Source organism: Geotrypetes seraphini, chromosome 3, assembly GCF_902459505.1.
Source record: "Geotrypetes seraphini chromosome 3, aGeoSer1.1, whole genome shotgun sequence".
NCBI classification, from domain to species: domain Eukaryota; kingdom Metazoa; phylum Chordata; class Amphibia; order Gymnophiona; family Dermophiidae; genus Geotrypetes; species Geotrypetes seraphini.
Genome location: NC_047086.1, coordinates 221129408 through 221151851, shown reverse-complemented (window position 1 = coordinate 221151851; position 22444 = coordinate 221129408). Strand labels below are relative to the sequence as shown.

General features: G+C 41.5%; 1 protein-coding gene across 3 annotated transcripts in view; it reads left to right on the top strand.

Annotated features, from left to right (window-relative positions):
* The window catches only part of CACNB3 (calcium voltage-gated channel auxiliary subunit beta 3), a 144985-nt gene that overhangs the window by 88718 nt on the left and 33823 nt on the right, over positions 1-22444 (top strand). For all 3 annotated transcript variants that reach the window (XM_033938798.1, XM_033938797.1, XM_033938796.1), the window contains exons 7-8: positions 7290-7370; positions 8046-8104. In XM_033938798.1, the coding sequence (XP_033794689.1) occupies positions 7290-7370; positions 8046-8104 (140 nt within the window). The remainder of the gene's footprint in view (positions 1-7289; positions 7371-8045; positions 8105-22444) is intronic.

Sequence of the window (22444 nt, the reverse complement as noted above, 5' to 3'; positions counted from 1 at the left end):
AATCAGAATTACAGGACTCTTCACTGGCTCTTGGGACTCACCCCTTACTTGAAGAAATCTTCCTCTCTCAAACCCCCCTTGCAGAATTCATTACTGTAGATCATGCATTTCCTCACTGTAGCAGACTGAATAATCCTATATGTGCTATAATCACAGTAACTTGTTTAATTCTTGATTAAATATAGTGAATATCTCAGAACCAACACCCGTGACTGGTGAATTCACCAAACTGGGGTTCATTGGGGGACCATCATTGAAATTCACTGTCCCCTCACCATCCTATTTAATATTATTAAAAATTTCAAAATGTGGTAACTTATCTGTGAAACGGATGGTTAGATCTTGATATTGTTCCCCAGCGGTGAAGAAATTAAGTTGTGTTAATAACGTGTTAAAAACCACTGTAGTAACTCCTCCACTGTAGTTACTACAGTGGTTTTTAACACGTTATTAACACAACTTAATTTCTTCACCGCTGGGGAACAATATCAAGATCTAACCATCCGTTTCACAGATAAGTTACCACATTTTGAAATTTTTAATAATATTAAATAGGATGGTGAGGGGACAGTGAATTTCAACGATGGTCCCCCAATGAACCCCAGTTTGGTGAATTCACCAGTCACGGGTGTTGGTTCTGAGATATTCACTATATTTAATCAAGAATTAAACAAGTTACTGTGATTATAGCACATATTGGTTTAAATTAATATCACAGTATAACAATCATATCTCTCCATATAAAAGTGACTGAATAATCCTACCTGTACCCTGTGTACAGATTCAAGAGGAGTTCAGTCGGTCTTATTACCGACCTACCAAAGGACACCAGCCCATGTAGCATGCTTGGTTGTAAAGGTTTCCCCACAGTCACCAGCAGATGTGAGGGTCACTTGAGCAAGCTGAGGGTGTGCCCTAGAAATGAGGATCTGTGAAGCAATCTAGATATGCAGTGAGGGGAAGAATGAGAGGTTTAGGAATATGATGGTGGGGAGAAAAATGGAGAGGTTGGGTATATGCCAGGGTGGGGGGAGGGGGTAGTGAGCAGAAGATGTGCACTGAAGGAAACCTTGGGAACACAGAGAATTGGGAACCTTTCTAGGAGTCAGTGAGAGTGAGAACTGAGAGGGGCAGGGAAAGCTGAGGAGTGAGAACTGCAGTTGGAACGAGAGAGAGTTGAGGGGAGATATCAGACCTAGCGCCTAGGGGAATTCATACCAAAAAATTAAAAAAGTGTGCAGAATTATTAAACATTGTGCATAGAATTTTTAAGTATTTTGTGCAGATTTGCCCAGGAGTAAATTTGGAGAAGGAAGAGGAAAAGTGAGTGAAAGACTAGAGATCAGAGAGGAAGGAGAAGATATTAGGGATCGGGGTGTGGAGAACAGGGAATACAAATGTACTTGTCTGCTCTGCTTTCTAATACAGGGTGCCCACAAAAACACTCCTTGATTTTAAATGGTTACAAACCCAAATTTATTGGAATATTCTTTCACCTTTGAGGCTAGTTTCATCAACTCATAAAGTTTCATATGGTATCTGCTGATTGCATACACTCGATGTGCGCCCCACCTATTACTCGGCAAACATCGATGCGATAATTGAGCTCAGACCAGACTCTCCGAAGCATATCCAGCGTGATCGCGTTTATAGCTTCAGTGATGCGTTCCTGCAGATCATCCATAGTTGCGGGGAGTGGAGGTACGTACACTCTGTCTTTCACGTACCCCTTAATGAAAAAGTCACAAACAGTAATGTCCAGTGATCTCGGGGGCCACTTGAGGAACACCTGATCATTTTGTCATGTTGCATTGTCTGAAGGTTGTAACTTCTGCACCAATTGCAGCTTATAAGGGTAAAAGTGCAAGCGATTGTGCAAGATCTTGCTAACCGTGCTCAATGGGACTTGTATTTGCTGTCATCTTATTTTTAAACATATTCCAATAAGTTTTGATTTTGTAACCATTTAAAATCAAGGAGTTTTTTGTGGGCACCTGTATACTGTACCAAGTTATAGCTCATGGTGAGGTGGGGGATAATCCTCATTTTCAGATTCCTAGTCTTCTTTCTTAGCAGAGAGGTGCTTCATTGCTAAATCTCATGTACTTCACAGACATACCATTCCTGCCTATGTAGCTCAATTATTTATATTAAGATTTATTTACTGCCTTTTTAAAGAAATTCCTCTAAGGCAAAGTACACATAGCAGGTATAACCCAGACATAGGCAATGTTCAAATATAAGTATACATTATACAGTGTATACTACTTACAATGTCAACACAATATGTACATATTAAAACATCTTCACAGACAGCATAGGGAACAATTGAAGGTAGAACATATAGACAGATAAAACCTAGTAACATGAATTTAGATAGATGATAAGGAGAAATTGTTTGTGGAATCAGAAGAGGTACATGCAACTGATCTTAGCTCGTGGGCAGACTAGATGGACCATACAAGTCTTTAACTGCTATCATTTAACTATGTATGCAAATCCTTCTTCGGTGTATACAGCTAGTAGTACTTGGAACTGTGACTAGCTAATTTGTTGCTTGTTCTAATCATGTATTTCTAATGAGAATAACTAATGGGCAGACTGGATGGACCATTCAGGTCTTTATGTGCCGTCATTTACTATGTTACTATGTTCTATTGAAGGCTTGGAAGTGCCAAGCTTTAACCCGCTTCCTGAAGTAGAGATGGTCTTATGCAGGGCCATCCCATGGGCTGTTTGGTGGCACAGGACATGACAGAAATAGGGGTGCAAAAATAGCTCCTTGTCCATTGTCTTCCTTGCAGTGATGCAGTACATTCAATGGTGTAGTAAGGGGGTGGGAAGTCTGGGTGCCATCTTAGTTGGGGGGGGGGATGCCTGCTTCTCTCCTTCCATTCTCAGCGATGGGGGATGTCTCTTAAATGTACTGAACTCCCACATACTTCTTCTAATCTTGCCAGCAGTGAGCAATAACTCTTCCCTACTCGTGCCCTATTCAGCTTTCCCTCTGATGTCATTTCCTGTAGGAAGTTATGCCAGATAGAATGCTCAGCCTGCATGAATAGCAGATAGGAGACACTGCTTGTTGCCGGCAAAGACTAAAAGACTTTCAAAGGGGTACACTGTTGAGGGAGGCGCATGGTGTGGCAATTCCAGGTGCCTCTGCCTGCAGGGTGGGGGCGCTAGAGGGCATGTTGCACAGTTTGGTGATAATTCATCACCTGACATTTAATCACTTGACACTTCATCATATATTCAAGCTAAATATATTCAAATTATTAGTGCAGAAAGCTTCCAGCAAATAGGGGACATGCCAGCACACTTTGGTGCCCATTCTTTAGAGTCTAAATGTGAGCCTCACTAAAACTTCTTAAATATAAAATTTTTGCAAGGTTCTGAAGAAACAACTGAGTATGCCTCCTCTGTTGAGGGAATTGTGAATATGAGTGGGGGGAAAGGATTTCTTTTTTCTCAATGTATAATTTTATTTTGCTATAGCCAGATTTTGCATTTTACATATAGGGTATTTTGTATGTGACTTTGTTGTATTTTTATGTGCAGATCTGTGCTGTTTACTTAAAAGTTTAAAAAAAAAAAAAAATTCACAAGGTTCATATTTAAGCGCAGAACAGCGTTTCATCATCTGATGCTTCGTTATGCACAAAAAGCTAAATGTACTTGTAGCCCTTGTTCTGCTCACACAGTCTGCGGGCTCCGGTCACCGTGGCGGGTCAGGCACCCGCCACCAGGGCTCACAAAAAGAGATTTATTGTAGTGCTGTTTTTTAAAAAGTCTCTCGAGCTAGGCATAGGCTGGGGTCAGACTTGCTCCGGAAGGCCGAAGGGTCACAATCCTGGGACACAGTCATACTCATTCAGTCCTCACACTATTTTTCTTATCCAAGGAAACAGCTGAAGCCGAGCTACAACTGATAACTGGAACTTTTAATGAACTTGATTGTAGTACCAATGCATAGACTATTTACAACTCGGTTCACGTTGGAACTTCAAACTTGGGGCTAGATGCACAAAACATGGTCGCTAAGACCATGCAGGTCACTGAGGGCCGATTTTTTGGTCGATTCTGAAACAGCGACCGATGTTCCAAAAAGTTTGCATGCAAATGATTTGCGCAGCGGATCACCGTAATCCCATACGATTGGTTGCTTTGAGAGCGACTTTGATACATGCTCAGAGCCAGTTTGGGGAAGACCAAACAGCTGACCAAACACCAGTTTGGTGAAGCCCCAAAGCAGCTTCCAGCCACTCAGCTGTTGGGGTTTTTCCTTTTTTTCTTTTAATGGCACAGATGATGTGCATGTGTTATACACGCACAATATCTGCCCCATTTAAAAAAAACAAAAAAACTGAGCATCTCCCTCTCCTCAATGATAGTTGCTCCGCCCCCTGAAACCAAAACAGAGCAGGATGGATGCCCATTTCCTCCTGCCACCGTGAACCCCCCCATGCCAGCTGAACTGCCCCACCCGCACTTCAACAAAAATCGACAGGAGGGATGCCCCCTCCCTCCTGCTGCTGCAACCCCCCTGCAGAACAGAGCCCCCTCCCCTCTCTTCCCCTTTCACACTTTACCAAAAATTGGCAGGAGGTATGCCCACACGCTCTTGCCACCATATGCCCCCCGTTCCATACCCCCTGAACCTCCCCCATACCTCTAAATTAGGATGACAGCAGGAGGGATGCCCAGTCCCTCCTGCTCGCAGACTCATTACTCCAAAATGCTGGGCCTTCCCCTTCTGGTGCATCCTGGGATGCATGAGGAGGGGCCTAAGGCCCTGATTGTCTCAGCCACCTAAGGCCCTTCCTAGGGAGCCTTAGGTGTCTGAGCCAATCAGGGCCTTTGACTCTTCCCTGTGTATCCTGGGACAAATTGGGACAAACGACTGAGTACCTGAATGTAAACCACTTAGACCAGTGGTCTCAAACTCAAACCCTTTGCAGGGCCATATTTTGGATTTGTAAGTACTTGGAGGGCCTCCAAAAAAATAGTTAATGTTTTATTAATGACAATTTTGCATGAGGTAAAACTCTTTATAGTTTATAAATCTTTCCTTTTGGCTAAGTCTTAATAATAATATTGTAATTTATAGCTAAAGAGACATATCATCAAGAAACTGTTTTACTTTACTTTTGTGATTATGGTAAACATACCAAGGGCCTCAAAATAGTATCTGGCGGACCACATGTGGTCCTCAGGCCATGAGTTTAAAACCACTAGCTTAGACAATCAATAGACGGTATATAAATAACTAAAATAACTAATTAACTAAATATTTAGGCATAAAAGAAGAGGTGCTTATGTATGCTGGCACTTCCAGTTTCCTTTGGAAATGCACATAAAGAAGCTACAGTTACCAACATATTTCCTGCAGAGAATTTAAAAGCATTTAGCTTGGATATGTGATGAAGTGTGGCAAAGTCTGTGGTAGTGAGGTTAAGGTGAGCCTTGTGAAAATTAGGTGTAAGAAGTTTTAGTGAGGCCCATATTTAGGTGCAAAAGAACATGCACCGATGTGTATTGGCACATCCCTCCCCCCTCCCCAATTTGCTGCAAGTTTTCTATGCATAGACTTTGAATATGTGATGCCATGCCACATGATGAAGAGTCCACAGATCCACACTACCAAGACAAAATTATGGTTTGGGCCATAAATTGAGCAGTTGCCTAGCTCAATTTTGTTAGCCTCTGGTGACTCACTGAAAATTGATTTTTCATCTAGAATTCTGGGTTTTATTCTGGATTCTTCACTCGCATTATCTAATCATGTTACTAAAAAAATGCTTTTTCAGTTTAAAGTTGCTTAGAAGAGTACATCATTTTTTTTCAGCAACATTTTGCAGTTTTGGTTCAGGCCATTATTTTATCTCAGTTGGACTATGGCAATTCGCTTTATGCTTGTTCAGCTTATCCAGAATACGGCGGCTAAACTAATATACAGTAAACATAAATATGATCATGTCACACCTTTACTGAGATCCCTTCATTGGCTTCCTGTTTACTGGAGGATCCAATTTAAATGTGCAACTATAATTTTCAAAATCCTATATGGTATTTTTTTCTCCTTTGGTTCCTGACTCATTTAATTCATAAGAAATCTCTAATTCTAGGAGCTCTCAGAAATATAACTTGGCTTTCCCATTGTTAAAGGAATGAAAACTACAGCCAATTTTTGTCGATCATTTTCTTTTTTATTCGTAAAAGTTTGGAATGGCCTTCCTTCTATATTTAGAGTTCTCTCTCATCTACCCACTTTTCGTAAAGTACTGAAGACACATTTATTTCAGAAATTTACTTTTTCAAATAATCATAAAAGATAAAATTCTGGCCTAAAAGATATGGGGCTCCTTATACTAAGGTGTGCTAGCAGTTTTAGCGCACGTTACAATGCCGCACGCGCTAAACGCTAACGCCTCCATGGAGCTTGCGTTAGCATGCTAAAAATGCTAGTGCACTTTAGTAAAAGGAGTCCATAGTTTCTGTTCTAATCTCTTGTATAATTTTATTAATATTTTGTTAACCGAGTTGAGCCCTTCTGTTGGGATGAATCAGTATAAAAAATCAAAGATTAGATTAAATTAGAATTGACTTGCTGAACTGATAGGTGATGAAATATTCAGACAGCTTGTTGCACAGGGCACAACTCTGGTTTTGTGTTAGATCAGGGGTGTCAAAGTCCCTCCTTGAGGGCCACAATCCAGTCGGGTTTTCAGGATTTCCCCAATGAATATGTATGAGATCTATTAGCATACAATGAAAGCAGTGCATGCAAATAGATCGCATGCATATTCATTGGTGAAATCTTGAGAACCCGACTGGATTGCGGCCCTTGAGGAGGGACTTTGACACCCCTGTGTTAGATGAAACCTTTCTGGGAGTGCATTCCAGAGTGTGAAGGCTGCTCTGGAGAAGGCTCTTTGCTGGGTATCATATCACATGATTTGCTGCGTGGGAGAACCTTAGTGGTGTGTAGAGGAAAATTCTGTTCTTCAACTACTCTAGTCCATTTCTTTAAAGGGCTTTGAAAATCAGAGACAATTTTAGATTTAGTCCTGTTTGGTGCTGGTAGCCAATGATTTTGCAGAAATGGTAAAATATGATAATGCCACTTACTACAACCTTCTAACAGCCTTCCTGCAGCTTTCTGAATCAGAGCTGTTACAAACTCTCTGTAATTCAGCCTTGACGTTATCAATTAATGTGAAAGTTGCCTTTTCCAACCCCAATCTGTACCATTCACTGAGACAAATGTGTTTGCCTTTTTGCTACAGACAGAGCACATCCCGCCCTATGATGTGGTTCCCTCAATGAGGCCTGTGGTACTCGTGGGACCTTCGCTGAAAGGATATGAGGTAGTAAGGACAAATACATACAAAGTACATAAACAGGTGAACTTTTTGAGCATGGAGTGTAGGACCAGCCCTAATTCTCTCAAGTCTTTGTGGTCCCTAATTTTAATGCTTCTGATAGCTGTGGGCTGAATCTTATAGTTTGAGAATGAACGTGTGATTTGTGTTCTTGTTGCTGAATTCATACTCACTAACGCGAGAGCTCTTTAGTATACATATTCTTTGTTCCAACATGGCGTAGAGGGGTCCAGGAAGCGCCTTAGCTCTACCGGCAGGGACTGGGAAGGGCTGAAATTACCCATACGGCAAGGGGTGCCATTTTCGGGGCGGCAAATGCCATCTCTGCAGTATGGGTGTCTCAGAATGTAAAAAAATAGATAACGCGCTCACGGATATAACGCGCATGCTTAATCCATGTTTGTAGAATCTTGTTTAGCGCGCGCGTTATATGCGTAAAAATACGGTAGTCCCAGATATTCAATACTGGGCCTAATCCGGGCACTGGCACTGAATATTTCCTTAGCGGTAAATTTTCCAGCACACCATGAGTCCGAGCACCGTGCTTCCAAATTCAGGCTGTGAGAACTTACAGTTGCCTTTTCCTTCCAACCTTCATCTTTGCATTGTTTCTCATGCTTTCATATTTCCCTTTCCTTTCCTTCTCTCCTCCTTTCTCAGGTGACCGACATGATGCAGAAAGCTTTGTTTGACTTCCTGAAGCACAGATTTGATGGCAGGTGAGATGCCTTCATCCTCCTGGTCATGGGGTACTGGTAGCCTGAACAGAAATCTTCAACGTGGCCCCCTCAGGCATGAGAGCTGCTCTCACTCAGCTTGCCTTTTTAGGCATATCTACCTTTTAGAAGCCCATTTCTCGTTTCCTGCTCTTTTCTAACCATGCTCCCTCTTTACATCTGAATCATGACAGTTATTCCTTTTCTGGGCACTTACCAATGCTTTCTGTGTGGGCACCTTGTGCCACTATTTCCCACTTTAGTTTTTGCCTTCTGGCTTGGCTGTAACCCTTCTATGAGTAACATAGTAACATAGTAGATGACGGCAGATAAAGACCCGAATGGTCCATCCAGTCTGCCCAATCTGATTCAATTTAAATTATTATTATTTTTTTTTTCTTCTTAGCTATTTCTGGGCGAGAATCCAAAGCTTTACCCGGTACTGTGCTTGGGTTCCAACTGCCGAAATCTCTGTTAAGACTTACTCCAGCCCATCTTACTCCAGCCATTGAAGCCCTCCCCTGCCCATCCTCCTCCAAACGGCCATGCACAGACACAGACCGTACAAGTCTGCCCAGTAACTGGCCTAGTTCAATCTTTAATATTATTTTCTGATTCTAAATCTTCTGTGTTCATCCCACGCTTCTTTGAACTCAGTCACAGTTTTACTCTCCACCACCTCTCTCGGGAGCGCATTCCAGGCATCCACCACCCTCTCCGTAAAGTAGAATTTCCTAACATTGCCCCTGAATCTACCACCCCTCAACCTCAAATTATGTCCTCTGAGATCTTGTGAAAAACGTTTCCCTGTTTCTGAAGCCATGCTTACACCTGTCGGTCCAGATCTTGGTATCCTCAACTCTTGTTATGGCCTCGGCCTTGAGCTTGGCATGAAAAAGGGCTAATGTGTTTAATCTTATAGATCCAGGCTTGTCACTAATTTATAGATACTTCTCTATTTTTGTTTATACAAGATTCATTGAGGCTAAATGATTCTGTGTGACATTGACTGTGCTAAGAAATGTATGTTGTTCTAATATTCTTTTGTGGTTGATTGATGCCATTATTTGTTTTTACATTCAGTAATAAAGAGTTCAACATTAATATTTTCTAAAACAGATAAGAAATGACTTAATGGACGAAGTTAACCTTGTGAGCATACATCTTAGTAGATGATAGCATTAGATTGCCTGTAATCAGAAAACACAAGGCTATCTAGATATGCCTGATGCATTCATGGAGATCCTCCTGTAGGTGGATGGTACTAGGTCATCTTTAACTATATAGTGCTGGGTCACACAAGTTTCTTATATAAGGGTGGCTAGTCCCAAGTAACCTGTTAGTATATGCTATCATCCTATAATACTATCATTTATCAAGAGAAAGAAAAATCACTAGCTATTTGCATGATTTAGTTTTGATGGCGTTAACAGAAAGTCTTCTGTGATGATTTAGTGAAATAACAAGACAATTCTTCCTCCCTTCCCCCAAGAGGAATGGGCCGCAAAATGTCATATGAGGTTAAAAGTGGATAAGTGCAAGGTGTTGCATGTCGGTAACCAAAATCATATGTACGAATACAGGATGTCCAGTGCTATACTCGGAGAGAGCCCCCAGGAAAGAGACTTGGGAGTACTTGTAGAAAAGTCAATGAAACCGTCTGCGCAATGTGTGGCGGTGGCGAAAAGGGCAAAGAGAATACTAGGAATGATTAAGAAAGGGATCATGAACAGATCTGAAAAGGTTATTATGCTGTTATACCAGGCCATGGCACACCCCCACCTGGAATACTGTGTCCAACACTGGTCGCCGTATATGAAAAAGGACTCGAAAGGGTCCAGAGAAGAGCGACAAAAATGGCGAAAGGGCCGGGAGAGTTGCTGTACAATGAGAGGCTAGAGAAACTGGGCCTCTTCTTCCTTGAAAAGAGAAGACTGAGAGGGGACATGATCGAAACATTCAAGATATTGAAGTGAATTGACTTAGTAGAGACAGAGAGATTGTTAACCCTCTCCAAGATGAAGAGAACAAGAGGGCACTCGCTGAAGTTAGAAGGGAAAAGATTCCATACAAACATAAGGAAGTTCTTCTTCACCCAGAGTGGTGGAGGTCTGGAATGCTCCCCCGGAGGCTGTTATAGGGGAAAGCACCCTTCGGGGATTCAAGACAAGGTTGGATAAGTTCCTACTGGAACAGAACATACGCAAGTAAGGCTAGACTCAAATAGGGCACTGGTCTTTGACCTAAGGGCCGTCGCGTGAGCGGACTGCTGGGCACGATGTACCACTACTGGTCTGACCCAGCAGCGGTAAATCTTATGTTCAAAAAATAAATGATCTTACCTATATTTACTTACACTATTTGGTTCCTATTAGAAGGGGAGGATATCAATAAGAGCAGATTTGTTGTAACATAATTTTCTCCATGGGCACACAAGATGATAAAATTCTTACTCTTGGATAATGTCATCTAATGGCACCCACATGAGAACTCTCCCCATCATCTATTCTAGAAGCTTTTGGCAGTTCTTTGCTAAGTATTTGCATGCCTTTCAGCTTGTCAGTATCAGACAGACTAGTACAGTCTTCCTTTTTCCATAGAGCAACTTGGACATCTCTTTCAGTCCTTCACAGCTTGCCTCAGAACATTTGTTACAAAGGTATTACTTCATGTTTATTTTTTTCCTGTTACATAAGTTCTGTTACGTTGTGTGGGGCCTCTCCACAATAATCTCCCTTAGATAGGTTTTTGGCACTTTTTGAGTTTCCTTGTTTTTACGCAGCTTGCTAGGCCTTCTTAGACCTTGGGCACCTGATTCAGAAGTTTTTGTCAAAATATCAAGCTGTTCGATATTGCTGTGGTTATTTTTTTTCTGACATGTCCCTCAAAGCTCCCAGAGACTTTAAAAAAGTGTACCTGGTTTAATAGGACCATACCCATTGAGGATACATATAATGGGCACCTGCAATGACTAAAACCTGATCATGATCCCTCTTCTTGTAATCTTTGTTCACAGATGTCAAGGAGAGGTATCAAGGATCTTGAGAAGCAGTACAAGAACCTTTTTGGTGCTCCGAAGTAAGGTTCATCAACATAGAAGGGCTTCCACCTTCTTTGACATCAAGTGGCACTAGAGGCCTTGAGGAATCAGGCATCATCTGATTTCCCCTCTCTCCATCCAAGGAACAGGAAGAATTAATTGTTGTCTTCATTGGTGCTGAGGGTTTCAGGCAGAAGCCAAGAAGCATCAATATCAATCCTCCTTGAAAGACAGTGCTGAGAGTACCAAGGCACCAGGTTACTAGTGCCCTCGAAGTGCTCCCGACATGAGAAAAGCTCACAAATCATTGGAGAAAGTGCACCAGTCTTTGAGGAACCATGACCCAGCTCTCAATACACCAGAAGTGTCTCTGAGGGATGTGACTGAACTAGCAGTTGAAGCCCTTGAGCAGCTCTAGGAGATGCAGCACTTCTTTGCTTGGCGAAAAGCTTTGGCATTGAAAGTTCAGATGCCAAGGCTAAAAAAGATTTAGCCCATCCAGGAGGCCTGAAGGGCTTCAGAGTTGGAAGATCCTGCAGTAGTGCCAATCTCTAGACCTTCAGTGGAGAAAGTTTCCCCAGCACACTGGAGATACCTGGTGCTTTGACACCCTATGCCCAGAAGATTGAGGCAGAGACTCGGACATCTCCTAGCACAAATTTCTCTATGTGAGATTCTGATCACTCCAGGATCTCAGAGGAAGCACCAGATGTCTTCTCATAGAAGAGGTCCCTTGGTCTTCCTTAAGATCCCTCCTCGCCATATGGAGACACAATCTCCTCTTCAGAAGCTCTCATTCTTTAAGGAAAATAGCTAAGTCCAACCCATTTGAGTTAGAAACTGAGGATAAACACACAGCTGAGATACTGCACATCCTCCAGTTTGATGACTCCGAAAGGAGGCTATGACACTGCCCATGCACAAACTCCTTAATATTGTACATGTGGGAGACCTTCCTTTCTGTATGGCAGGTCAAGAAGATGGCATGCATCAAGTCTATAATACTTTGGGATCTGAGACGCTCCAGCTTTCTCATCCTGCTATGATGATTGAATCTGCTCTCAAAAGAGCCAAGACTCATTCCTCATTGCCCCCAGGGAGAGAGGCGAGAACCTTGGAGTGTTATGGGAAATGGTTTTTCACAATGCTGTACTAACAACCCTATATAATGAGCATATACTTGTGAAATGAGGTGCACAGTGTGTTGGAGTTTACAAACAGTCTTCTCCATGAGAAAGCTAATGTGTCCATAGTCTAGTAGCCAGAGAGCAAAAGTGTGGACAATACAAGGTCCAGGCAATCTATGATACTTTCGATGTGGCGTCTAGCGCTTCCACTATAAGGATTGGGATGCATAGATTTGCTTGGTTGTATGCCTCCAATTTCAAGTTAGCTGAACAGGAGAAGCTGGTGGATGCTGTGTGCCATGGAGACATTATTTTTCGAGACAAGTTTCAGGAGATCATAGACCTCATAATTAAAGCACTCAGATCCAATAAGTCATGTACATGCCAAGTTCATTGTCATCCTGAAGGTATTCCAACAGAGAGAAACTGGAATCAAAGGAATAGGTATTCACTCTCCTGTCCTGTCCTAACAAGTAATCTGGGCCTTACTCTCACCTGAGATAGGAGAAGATCTAGAAATTACAAGCGATTCCCCAGTCAAAATAAGGGGTAACCCTTTTTATTGTCTCCAGGAAAACATAATCTCAGTTCTACTAATCATCCCCAATGATTTTACAATATTTATTTAAATATTCAATTTTTGATACCATTCTTCCAAGGGAGCTCAGAACGGTTTACTTGAATTTATTCAGGTATTCAAGCATTTTTCCCTGTCTGTCCTGGCGGGCTCACAATTTATCTAATATACCTGGGGCAATGGGGAGATTGTAGTGTGTGTTTGAACCCACAATCTCAGGGTGCTGAGGCTGTAGCTTTAACCATTGTGTCACACGGCTGTTTCAGCGCAAGGTTGGATTGATTGCTGTGACTTCTGAAGCATTTAAGAGAAACAGAGCGTGCTGAGGCGGTAGCTTTAACCACTGTGCCACACACTCCCCCAAGTAGGAGGAAGGCAGGATTTTTTTCCAAGCAAGGGGGCCCCTTAGAACCTCAGACTAGTGGGTTCTGAAAATAGTCTGAACAACTTATAGCATTCAATTGGAAAGCACTTCTGCAAATTGCCCACTAAGAATGTTGAAATTAAGCTCTCTTGGCTTGATCTGAATGAACTTCTGTGGAGTGCAGTGTAAAAACGAGCTAAATTATACAACGGGAGCCTCAACCCTGAAGAAAAATTTATGAAACAAGGTCATGAGGCGCTCCCTTTATATATGTTCAACTAAAAAAGATAAGTTATATTTTAAGGATGCACGATTATTATAAAGCATTGCATAAAAATATTTAAAAATGGATCCTATGACAATAATGGCTTATGCGATCTCTATATGAAATGCATAAAAGAGTATAACAAGCCTACAGAGGATCTACCAGAAATTTCATTTTAATTGTTATCTGGGTTATTTTGATTCGATATAGGAAATTAAGCTCTCAGCATCATTAATTGTTTTACAAAAGAACTCTCTTCCTTCTTGGTTGGCCAAAGTGATCAAACCTGTTCTACCAGGAGAAAGAAGGAAATAATTTTATTCAAAGTACTTCATGGTCACAAAAAGGATAGGGGGATATTGTCCCATTCTAAACCTAAGGGCCCTGACCAAACAAAAAGTTCAAGATGGTTTCCTTTGTCAGCCTTCTTTTAATGAGTCATAAAAGAGAGTGGTTACGCACTCTGGACTTTAAGGATTCCTATACCCGCATACATATACTGCCTGTGACTTTGATGTATCTGAGATTCAAAGTAGGGAAACACCACTACCAGTATTGAGTACTGTTGTCTGGCTTCACTTCACATCCAGAGCATTCCCAAAATGCCTAGCAGTAATCACAACATAGCTATACAGACTGGAGATGCATGTGTTTCCCTACTTAGACAACTGGCTGGTCAAGAGGAAGGAGCAAAAAAAAATTAAAATGAAAGACTATTCGAATGCTGGGACTACTAGGGTTCATCATAGATTAGCCCAAGTCCCAGCTCAGCCCATTTCAACAAATGGAGTTTATTAATATGACTTAAGCTTGCACCTTTCTTCTGCAACAGTGGATAGATGCTCTGGCTTCCATAGTTATGGAGTGCACAAGTCAGCAGATATTGGCTCAGCAAATGTTAAGAATGCTGAGCCACATATAGGGCCATTTTCAAAAAGGACATCTTAGTCTAAGATATGGACGTTTCCTACTAAACGTCCAAAGTTGGAAGCACAGAAACATCCATTTTCGAAAGCTAGATATCCTTAAGAACATAAGAATAGCCTTACTGGATCATGGCAATGGTCCATCTAGTCCAGTATCCCATCTTCACAGAGGCCAATGCAAGTCACAAGTACTAGGCAAAAACCCAAATAGCAGCAGCATTCCATGCCACTGAAACAGGGCAAGCAGTGGCTTCTCCCATATCTGTCTCAACAGCAGTTTATGAACTTTTCCTCCAGGAACGTGTTCAAACCTTTTTAAAAAAAACAACTACATTAACTGCTCTTATCATATACTCTAGCAACGCATTCCAGAGCTTAACTATTCTCTGAGTGAAAAAATATTTCCTCCTGTTGGTTTTAAAATTATTACTTTGTAACTTCATTGAGTGTCCCCTATTCTTTGTAAATCTTGATGTAGTAAAAAAAAAATCGATCCATTTGTACCCACTCTACACCGCTCAGGATTTTGTAGACTTCAATCATATCTCCCCTCAGCCATCTCTTTTCCAAGCTGAAGAGCCCTTTATTCTTTCTTCATACGCGAGGAGTTCCATCCTCTTTATTATCTTGGTCACTCTTCTTTGAACCTTTTCTAGTGCCGCTATATCTTTTTTTGAGATAAGGAGACCAGAACTGAACGCAGTACTCAAGGTGAGGACATACCATTGAGCAATACAGAGGCATTATAACATTCTTAGTCTTGTTTACCATCCCTTTTCTAATAATTCCTAGCATCTTGTTTGCTTTCTTGGCTGCTTCCACACATTGGGCAGAAGATTTCAGTGTATTGTCCATGATGAGAGCCAGATCTTTTTCTTGAGCATTGACTCCCAAGGTGGACCATAGCATAGGTAACTATGATTTGGATTATTCTTCCCAATGTGCATCACTTTGCATTTGTCCATATTAAATTTCATCTGCCATTTGGACATCCAGTCTTCCAATTTCCTAAGGTCTTCCTAGAGGTTTTCACTGACTTATGCAGGGAACTTTTAACAACTTTGAACAGTTTGTTTATTAAAATTCTTGCTATACCGCTTAAACTATAAATAAGAACAAAGCGGTTTACAAAATAATATAGTAATAAAAGAATAAAACGATTCCATTTAGATAGGCAAGCTCAATCGGACATAGCAGAAACATTCATATGCAGACAATACCTAGGAATTCAGACTATCAAGTCTCTTCCACTCTATTTATAAGCTCATGTAAACTTTTTCCTGTCTCTTCTTATATTTTAAATTCTTGTAAACCGTGCCGAGCTCTACTTCCGTGGAGAGGATGCGGTATATAAACTTAAGGTTTAGTTTAGTTTAGTTTAGTTTAGAGAGAAGGCTAGCTTAAAATAATGTGATTTTAAACTGCTTTTAAAGCTTACTCAATTCTGTGGAAAAGCTATTCCACAAGACTGGTACTAGATAGAAAAAAGCACTGCTTCTAGTAGAAGCCAAATGTGCTTTAGATATGTGAGGTAAAGCTACTCTATTATCATCTAAAGATCTTAATTGCCATGGAACATAGAACATCACCGAGGAAGAAAAATATGGAGGTTGAAGTTCAAACAAAGCTTTATTTGCTAACATCAGAATCTTAAATTTAATTCTAAATTCCATAGGTAACCAATGGTATCTCTATAATAAAACCCTAAGCCGCGCATGTGCACTTCTACTTGCGTGTTCCGTATGTCCGTGGCCGGAAGAAGTGCGCATGTGTGCCTACAACTGCCCCACACTTGCGGTCCTCTTTGCATTCCAGTGGCAGCAACTGAGTGGTGGAGAGCAGCCCCGCTCCGCCCGTTGACCCTCCACAAACCTCCCGGCTCCAGCAGCATAGGCAGCACTTTAAACACACTGATTCGCGCCCTTCTACTGCCGATTTCCTCTGCCACGTCTCTGATGACATCATTGGAGACAGACACGGGAGAGGAGATCGGCAGTAGAAGGCCGCGAAGCAGCGTGTTTAAAGTGCTGCCTACGCGGCTGGACCCGGGAGGTTTGTCGGCGGTGGGAGGGTCGGATGGGAGGCAGGAGCAGGCCAGATTGAGCAGGACAAAGCAATAAAAGAAGGGGGAGGGGCTGAACGGAGCAGGCCAGATCGCGGTAAGAGAAGGGAAAGGGGGGTGGTGGAAAATGCTGCTACTGCTACACAGGGACCTGGAGGGGAAGGGAAATACCGCTGCTGCTTCTGCACAGGAAGGGGGGGGATAGGAGGAAAATGCTGTTGCTGCTGCATAGGGAACTGGGATGGAAATGCTGCTGCACAGGGAAATGGGAAAAAATGACAGACAGATGGCGGGAGGGAGGGAGACAGAAAGAAAGAAAGACACAGGGGCAGGGAGAGGGACAGAAAGACAGACAGAGAAAGGGGCCAGGGAGAGAGAGAGAGTCAGCGGGAGGGAGACAGACAGACATATATTCTAGCACCCGTTAATGTAACAGGCGTAATGACTAGATAAAACCCTAAGCGGCGCATGCACACTCCTACCTGCGTGTTCCGTATGTCCGTGGCCGGAAGGAGTGCGCATGCGCGCCTACAACTGCCCCACACTCGCAAAGGGAGAAGATACAGAAATGAAGAAAGACTGACAGACAGCCAGGGAGAGAGACAGTAAGACAGGGGGCCAGGGAAGAGACAGAGACACATAGGGGGACAGAGACAGAAAGAAAGGGGGGCAGGGAGAGAGATAAAAAACATAAAGAAAGAAAGAAAGAAACGCCTCAGCGACCCATTGTGCTAAAAGTCTACACATCTATTCTAGCACCCCTTAATGTAACGGGCTTAAACACTAGTTTTATATATAATGGTGTAACATGATCCCTCATCCTTGTTTTACCCCAATAAACAAATTGCTGTATTCTGTAATGTCTATAACCTCTTCAATTGTGCTGACACTAACCCTGCATATACTAGGTTACCATAATCCAATTCTAACAGCAGAAAAGCATGTATAAGAGTGTGTAAAGATTCTTCATCTAAAAAATTTCTAATAGATCTAAGTTTTCTCAAAGCTCCAAATCCTCTTGCCACTACTGAAGAAACCTGCTTCTCAAAATTCAAATGACTATCAATTATTATTCCCAAATATCAAAAACTATCTACCATCTCCGGTTTTTCATCTGCAAATTTAATCACCTCACTTATCGTTCCAATTTCCAGATCTTTTATAAATAAATTAAATAGCACCGGTCTATTCACACCTTCAAAGAAGTCAAGCAAATTTGTGAGGTAAGACCTCCCTTGGCTGAACCCATGCTGATTCTGTCTCATTAAATCATGTTAGTCTACATGTTATTCAAAATTACAGAAGTACACAAAAAGTATACCACACTACTCAACCGGAGAAGTGTAATACATTACACAGGCCTCAGAATCGGAGCCTACGTACAGCTGCTCAATCACAACCGAAAAGTCAGCGTAGTTATGCTCCTACATGCTCCAGTCATCGGCCAAGAACTAAAATTTTAGATTCAACTACCTTGTTTTAACTTTTTTATTGTTATAACTAAATTGTTCTATTTTATTTTTCTTTTTACTTTAATTTAACCCCTTTAAAAACATAAATATATTACTAATACGCATTTGCACTGATCCGGTATATTGAAACGGTGACAAAAAAAGAAGTCACTTATCTTATGTTTAGCTGAGAAATCTCTATATTTATCTTTCAACATGCCGTGCTTCTTTCTATAAATATATATATAAAAATCATCTACTTGTTTATCCCTTAGGATGTCGAACTTTATACCTCATTTTTGACCAAAGAAACGTCCAAGTTGAAAACGTCCAAAACCAGACAATTTGGACATAGAAGTGGCCATCATTGTGACGGACTGGCCATAAGAACATAAGGATAGCCTTACTGGATTAGACCAATGGTCCCATCTAGCCCAATATCCCATCTTCACAGTGACCAATCCAGATCACCAGTACCTGGCAAAATCCCAAATATTAGAAATATTCTGTGCTACTGATCTAGGGCAAGCAGTGGCTTTCCCCATGTCTGTCTTAATAGCAGACTTTTCCTCCAGAAACTTGTCCAAACATTTTTAAAACTAGCCACATTAACTGCTCTTACCATATCCTCTGGCAACATGTTCCAGAGCATAATTATTTGCCAAGTGAAAAATATTTCCTCTTATTGGGTTTTAAAAGTATACCCCTGTAGCTTCATCGAGTGTCTCCTAGTCTGTAATTTTTTGGAGCACAAATCCCCCCCCAAAAAAAAAAACAATCCACTTGTACCCATTCTATACCACTCTCAGCAAGACCACTCTGTTGCTGTAAAACTTTGTGCTGGGTGGATCAGGTATTATAGCCCAGAGTTTACTAACTCTGTGTGCTGAAGCGACTGTCATCAAAAACAAGACTTTCCAGGTCAGCTACTTCAGATGACAGGTATGATTTTAAAGGAGCTTTCATCAACTGAGTGAAAATGACACTGAGATCCCATGGCACCATAGGGGGTTTGATAATAGGCTTCAACAGAAGCAAGCCCCACATAAAATTAACAACTAAAGGCTGAGCAGAGATGGGTTTATCTTCTATATGGAGATGATAGAAACAGTAACAGAGAAAAATGAAGGCAGCTAAAGACCATATTTTCCCATCTAGTCTGCCTCTCTATGCTAGTTCCACCGAGGTGAACCCTGAATTGGTTTTAATACTTGATTCTGAGAGAGGGAATAGCCCAGGGGTCTCAAAGTCCCCCCTTGAGGGCCACAATCCAGTCAGGTTTTCAAGATTTCCCCAATGAATATGCATGAGATCTATGTGCATGCACTGCTTTCAATGCATATTCATTGGGGAAATCCTGAAAACCCGACTGGATTGCGGCCCTCAAGGAGGGACTTTGAGATCCCTGGAATAGCCTAATGCAGTATCTCTCAAACTGTGTGCTACAGCAGTGGTCCCCAACCCTGTCCTGGAGGACCACCAGGCCAATTGGGTTTTCTGGATAGCCCTAATGAATATGCATGGGACAGATCTGCATGCCTGTCACTTCCATTATAATAATAATTTTATTTTTATATACCGCCAAAGCCATAGAAGTTCAAAGCGGTTTACAGCAAGAAGCGCTGGACAATCAGCGAAGAGGTTACAATCAAATACAATCTTACATAATGAAAGAATATGAGAGCTATATAGTTCTTAGGGTTACTGGTTGAATAGGCAGAGCTGAGTTGATTCTTAGTTTACAAATCGGTTGAACAAATTCATTTTTACCAGTTTTCTAAAATTGGAGTAGCATGATGAGAGCGTGAAGATGTTACTAAGCCAATCGTTCCATTTGCCTACCTGGAAGGCAAGAGTTCTGTCCAAGAATCTTTTGTAGTGGCAGGCTTTTATTGTCGGGTAGGTGAACAGATGCATTCTTCGTGTGGGCCTAAGATAACTTTCCAGGTTGAAGTGGGAAACCAGGTAAGAGGACGCCAGACCAAATATTGATTTATAACACAGACAGGAGAACTTAAATAGGATTCGCGCCTCTAGGGGCAGCCAATGGAGTTTTTGATAGTAGGGGCTTATGTGCTCCCATTTCTTCAGCCTAAAGATCAGTCAGACTGCCGAATTTTGAATGACTCTGAGTCTTAGGATGGTTTTTTTGAAGGAACCCAAGTAAATAATATTGCAATAATCGAGCAAGCTCAGGATGGAAGATTGAACCAGTAAGCGGAAGGATGGTGCATCAAAGTATTTTCTGATAGTTCTGAGTTTCCATAGAACCGAAAAGCATTTTTTAACTAATAAATCTGTGTGAGCATTTAGAGTGAGGTGGCGGTCTAGGGTGACTCTCAGGATTTTAATGGAGTGGTCAATAGGGAAGTCCTGACCATTCAAGGAGATCGATGAGTCTTTGATTTTGTCGTTAGGGCTTGCAAATCTCTCTCATGCATATTCATTAGGGCTAGCCTGAAAACTCGGTTGGCTTGGTGGTCCTCCAGGACAGGGTTAGGAACCACTGTGCTACAGCACAATGGGTGTGTCACAAGAGATTCCAGAATTTTACTTTAGTTTTAAAAATTCCCTGCATAAGTATACCCTAGAATAGATGACATGTACGTCGCTTGTGCAAGACTCTGTCAATGTTATGAGCGTCTGCGTGCGTAGGGATACAACCACCCAGACAAGCATCATTCTTTGATGTGATCAGTCCTTGAAAATTAACAGCAAATAATTTTAGTTTTATTTTTTATGCAGTAGTTATCCTAACTTGAGCAACAAAGCAATCAAGGCTTTGCTACTGTTTGGATCTTCTTTTCTTTGCGAACTTGGACTTTCAGCTCTAACAGAAATTAAATTTTAAAAAAAGAGAACAACTGCAGATAGTGGATGATGAAATGCGTTTGCTTGTCAACTATTGAGCTCCATTTTTCTCCTAATGGGAAAGAATAGAAAGAAGACATTTTGTCAACTACCTTCACTACTGGGCAGTATACAGTGGTTGAGCCAGCAAACCTTGGAGCGATTTGGGCTCTCAGGGGAACCCAATATGCTGTCTCTTTTGGCCATGACATGGGAGTCTTCTCTCAGCAGCAGTAGAAACAGGGTTTCTTTAAGCCCTATGCATTGGGTGACTCCACTGCAATATCTCAATTTAAGGACCTTGCAGTGGGGGAGGTGGCAGATCTCACTACTTCCCCACTGTCTGAGGAGTTTATTCCGTCAATGTCCTCACCTATTGTGAGCTAAACCCCAGCACAGGCACAACGGTTGCAGCATGATTCAAAGGCGGTGGTGGAGTCAGGGTGAAGGAAGAGTTGGGCAGGCAGTGAGAGAGCTGCAAAGACCTGCAACAGTCACATTGGACACTCTTTGGGACACCATTCAGGTATAGAATACCTCTTTAAATCAGCTATTCTCTAAGTTTGTGGGTGACTTTGCAACTATCAGACAGAAAGCAGAGGTTCAGGCTTCTAAGCGAGAACAACATTCTAAGAATTCGAGTTCCTTAGAAACCAAAGTTGAGAATATGCAGTCTGTGACTGAGGCCCCGATTAAGAACCAGAACTTTGTGAATAAGAGACTGGAGTATATGGAAAATCAATTGAAGAAGAATACACTGATGTTCTTAAACTTCCCCAAATCATCAAAAATATCTCCTAGGAAGTGGTTAAGAAATATTTAATGGAAAATTTAAAAGTTAACAGCTGAGTCTCCGCCACCTATAATCAGGGTTCAGTATCTATTGATAGTGAAATATCCTGAACCTGAGGATCAAAGGAATGATTAATTCTACAGAATGAATCTTATAGACTTTATGGAATCACCTTTGGATGTTAAAACTCGGAGAACCACAGTACTGGTGACCTTGCACTATTAATCTACTGTCTTGGGACCTAAGGTTTAAAATATTTCCAGATCTATCCAGATTGACTCAAAAGAGGCTGCAGGAGTTCATGGCTCAGAAAGCCAGGACGCTAGCCCTTCAAACTACTTTTCTCCTTTGATTTCTATGTACATGTGTTGTGGGTTTTAATTTAATAAACATTACCTTTTCTTTGATCCCCAATCCACTGTAATGGCCAGCTAGAGACGATGAATGGTGATTGTATCTCCTTGTTGGTGATTTATTTTCTTTTTTCTCATATATTTCCTAATTTTTTGCCTCCAACTATTGTAGTCGAAGTGAATTGTTTTTCATTATTTATTTACAAAATGTATATACCGCTTACAATTCTTCGTCATACAAAGTATTTAAAAAATACATCTGATATCTAATAAAAATTTCTGCTGCCCACATTGCTGACCATATTCCTACTTATTCACAAAATCTCACAGATAAAACACTATGAAAATACATCTAAAAAGACGCCTAAATCAGCACTTGGTTGACCTAAAAGACAGGTCGTCCAAGTGCTGATAATCAAAATGTGTTTTGGACATATCTAGAGGCATCTTAGGCCTCTTGAGTGCCGCTGTGCATCCAGAGTGAAAAGGGGCATTTTTCAAGGTGTAGTTAGGGCGGGAGGTGGGCAGGATGTGG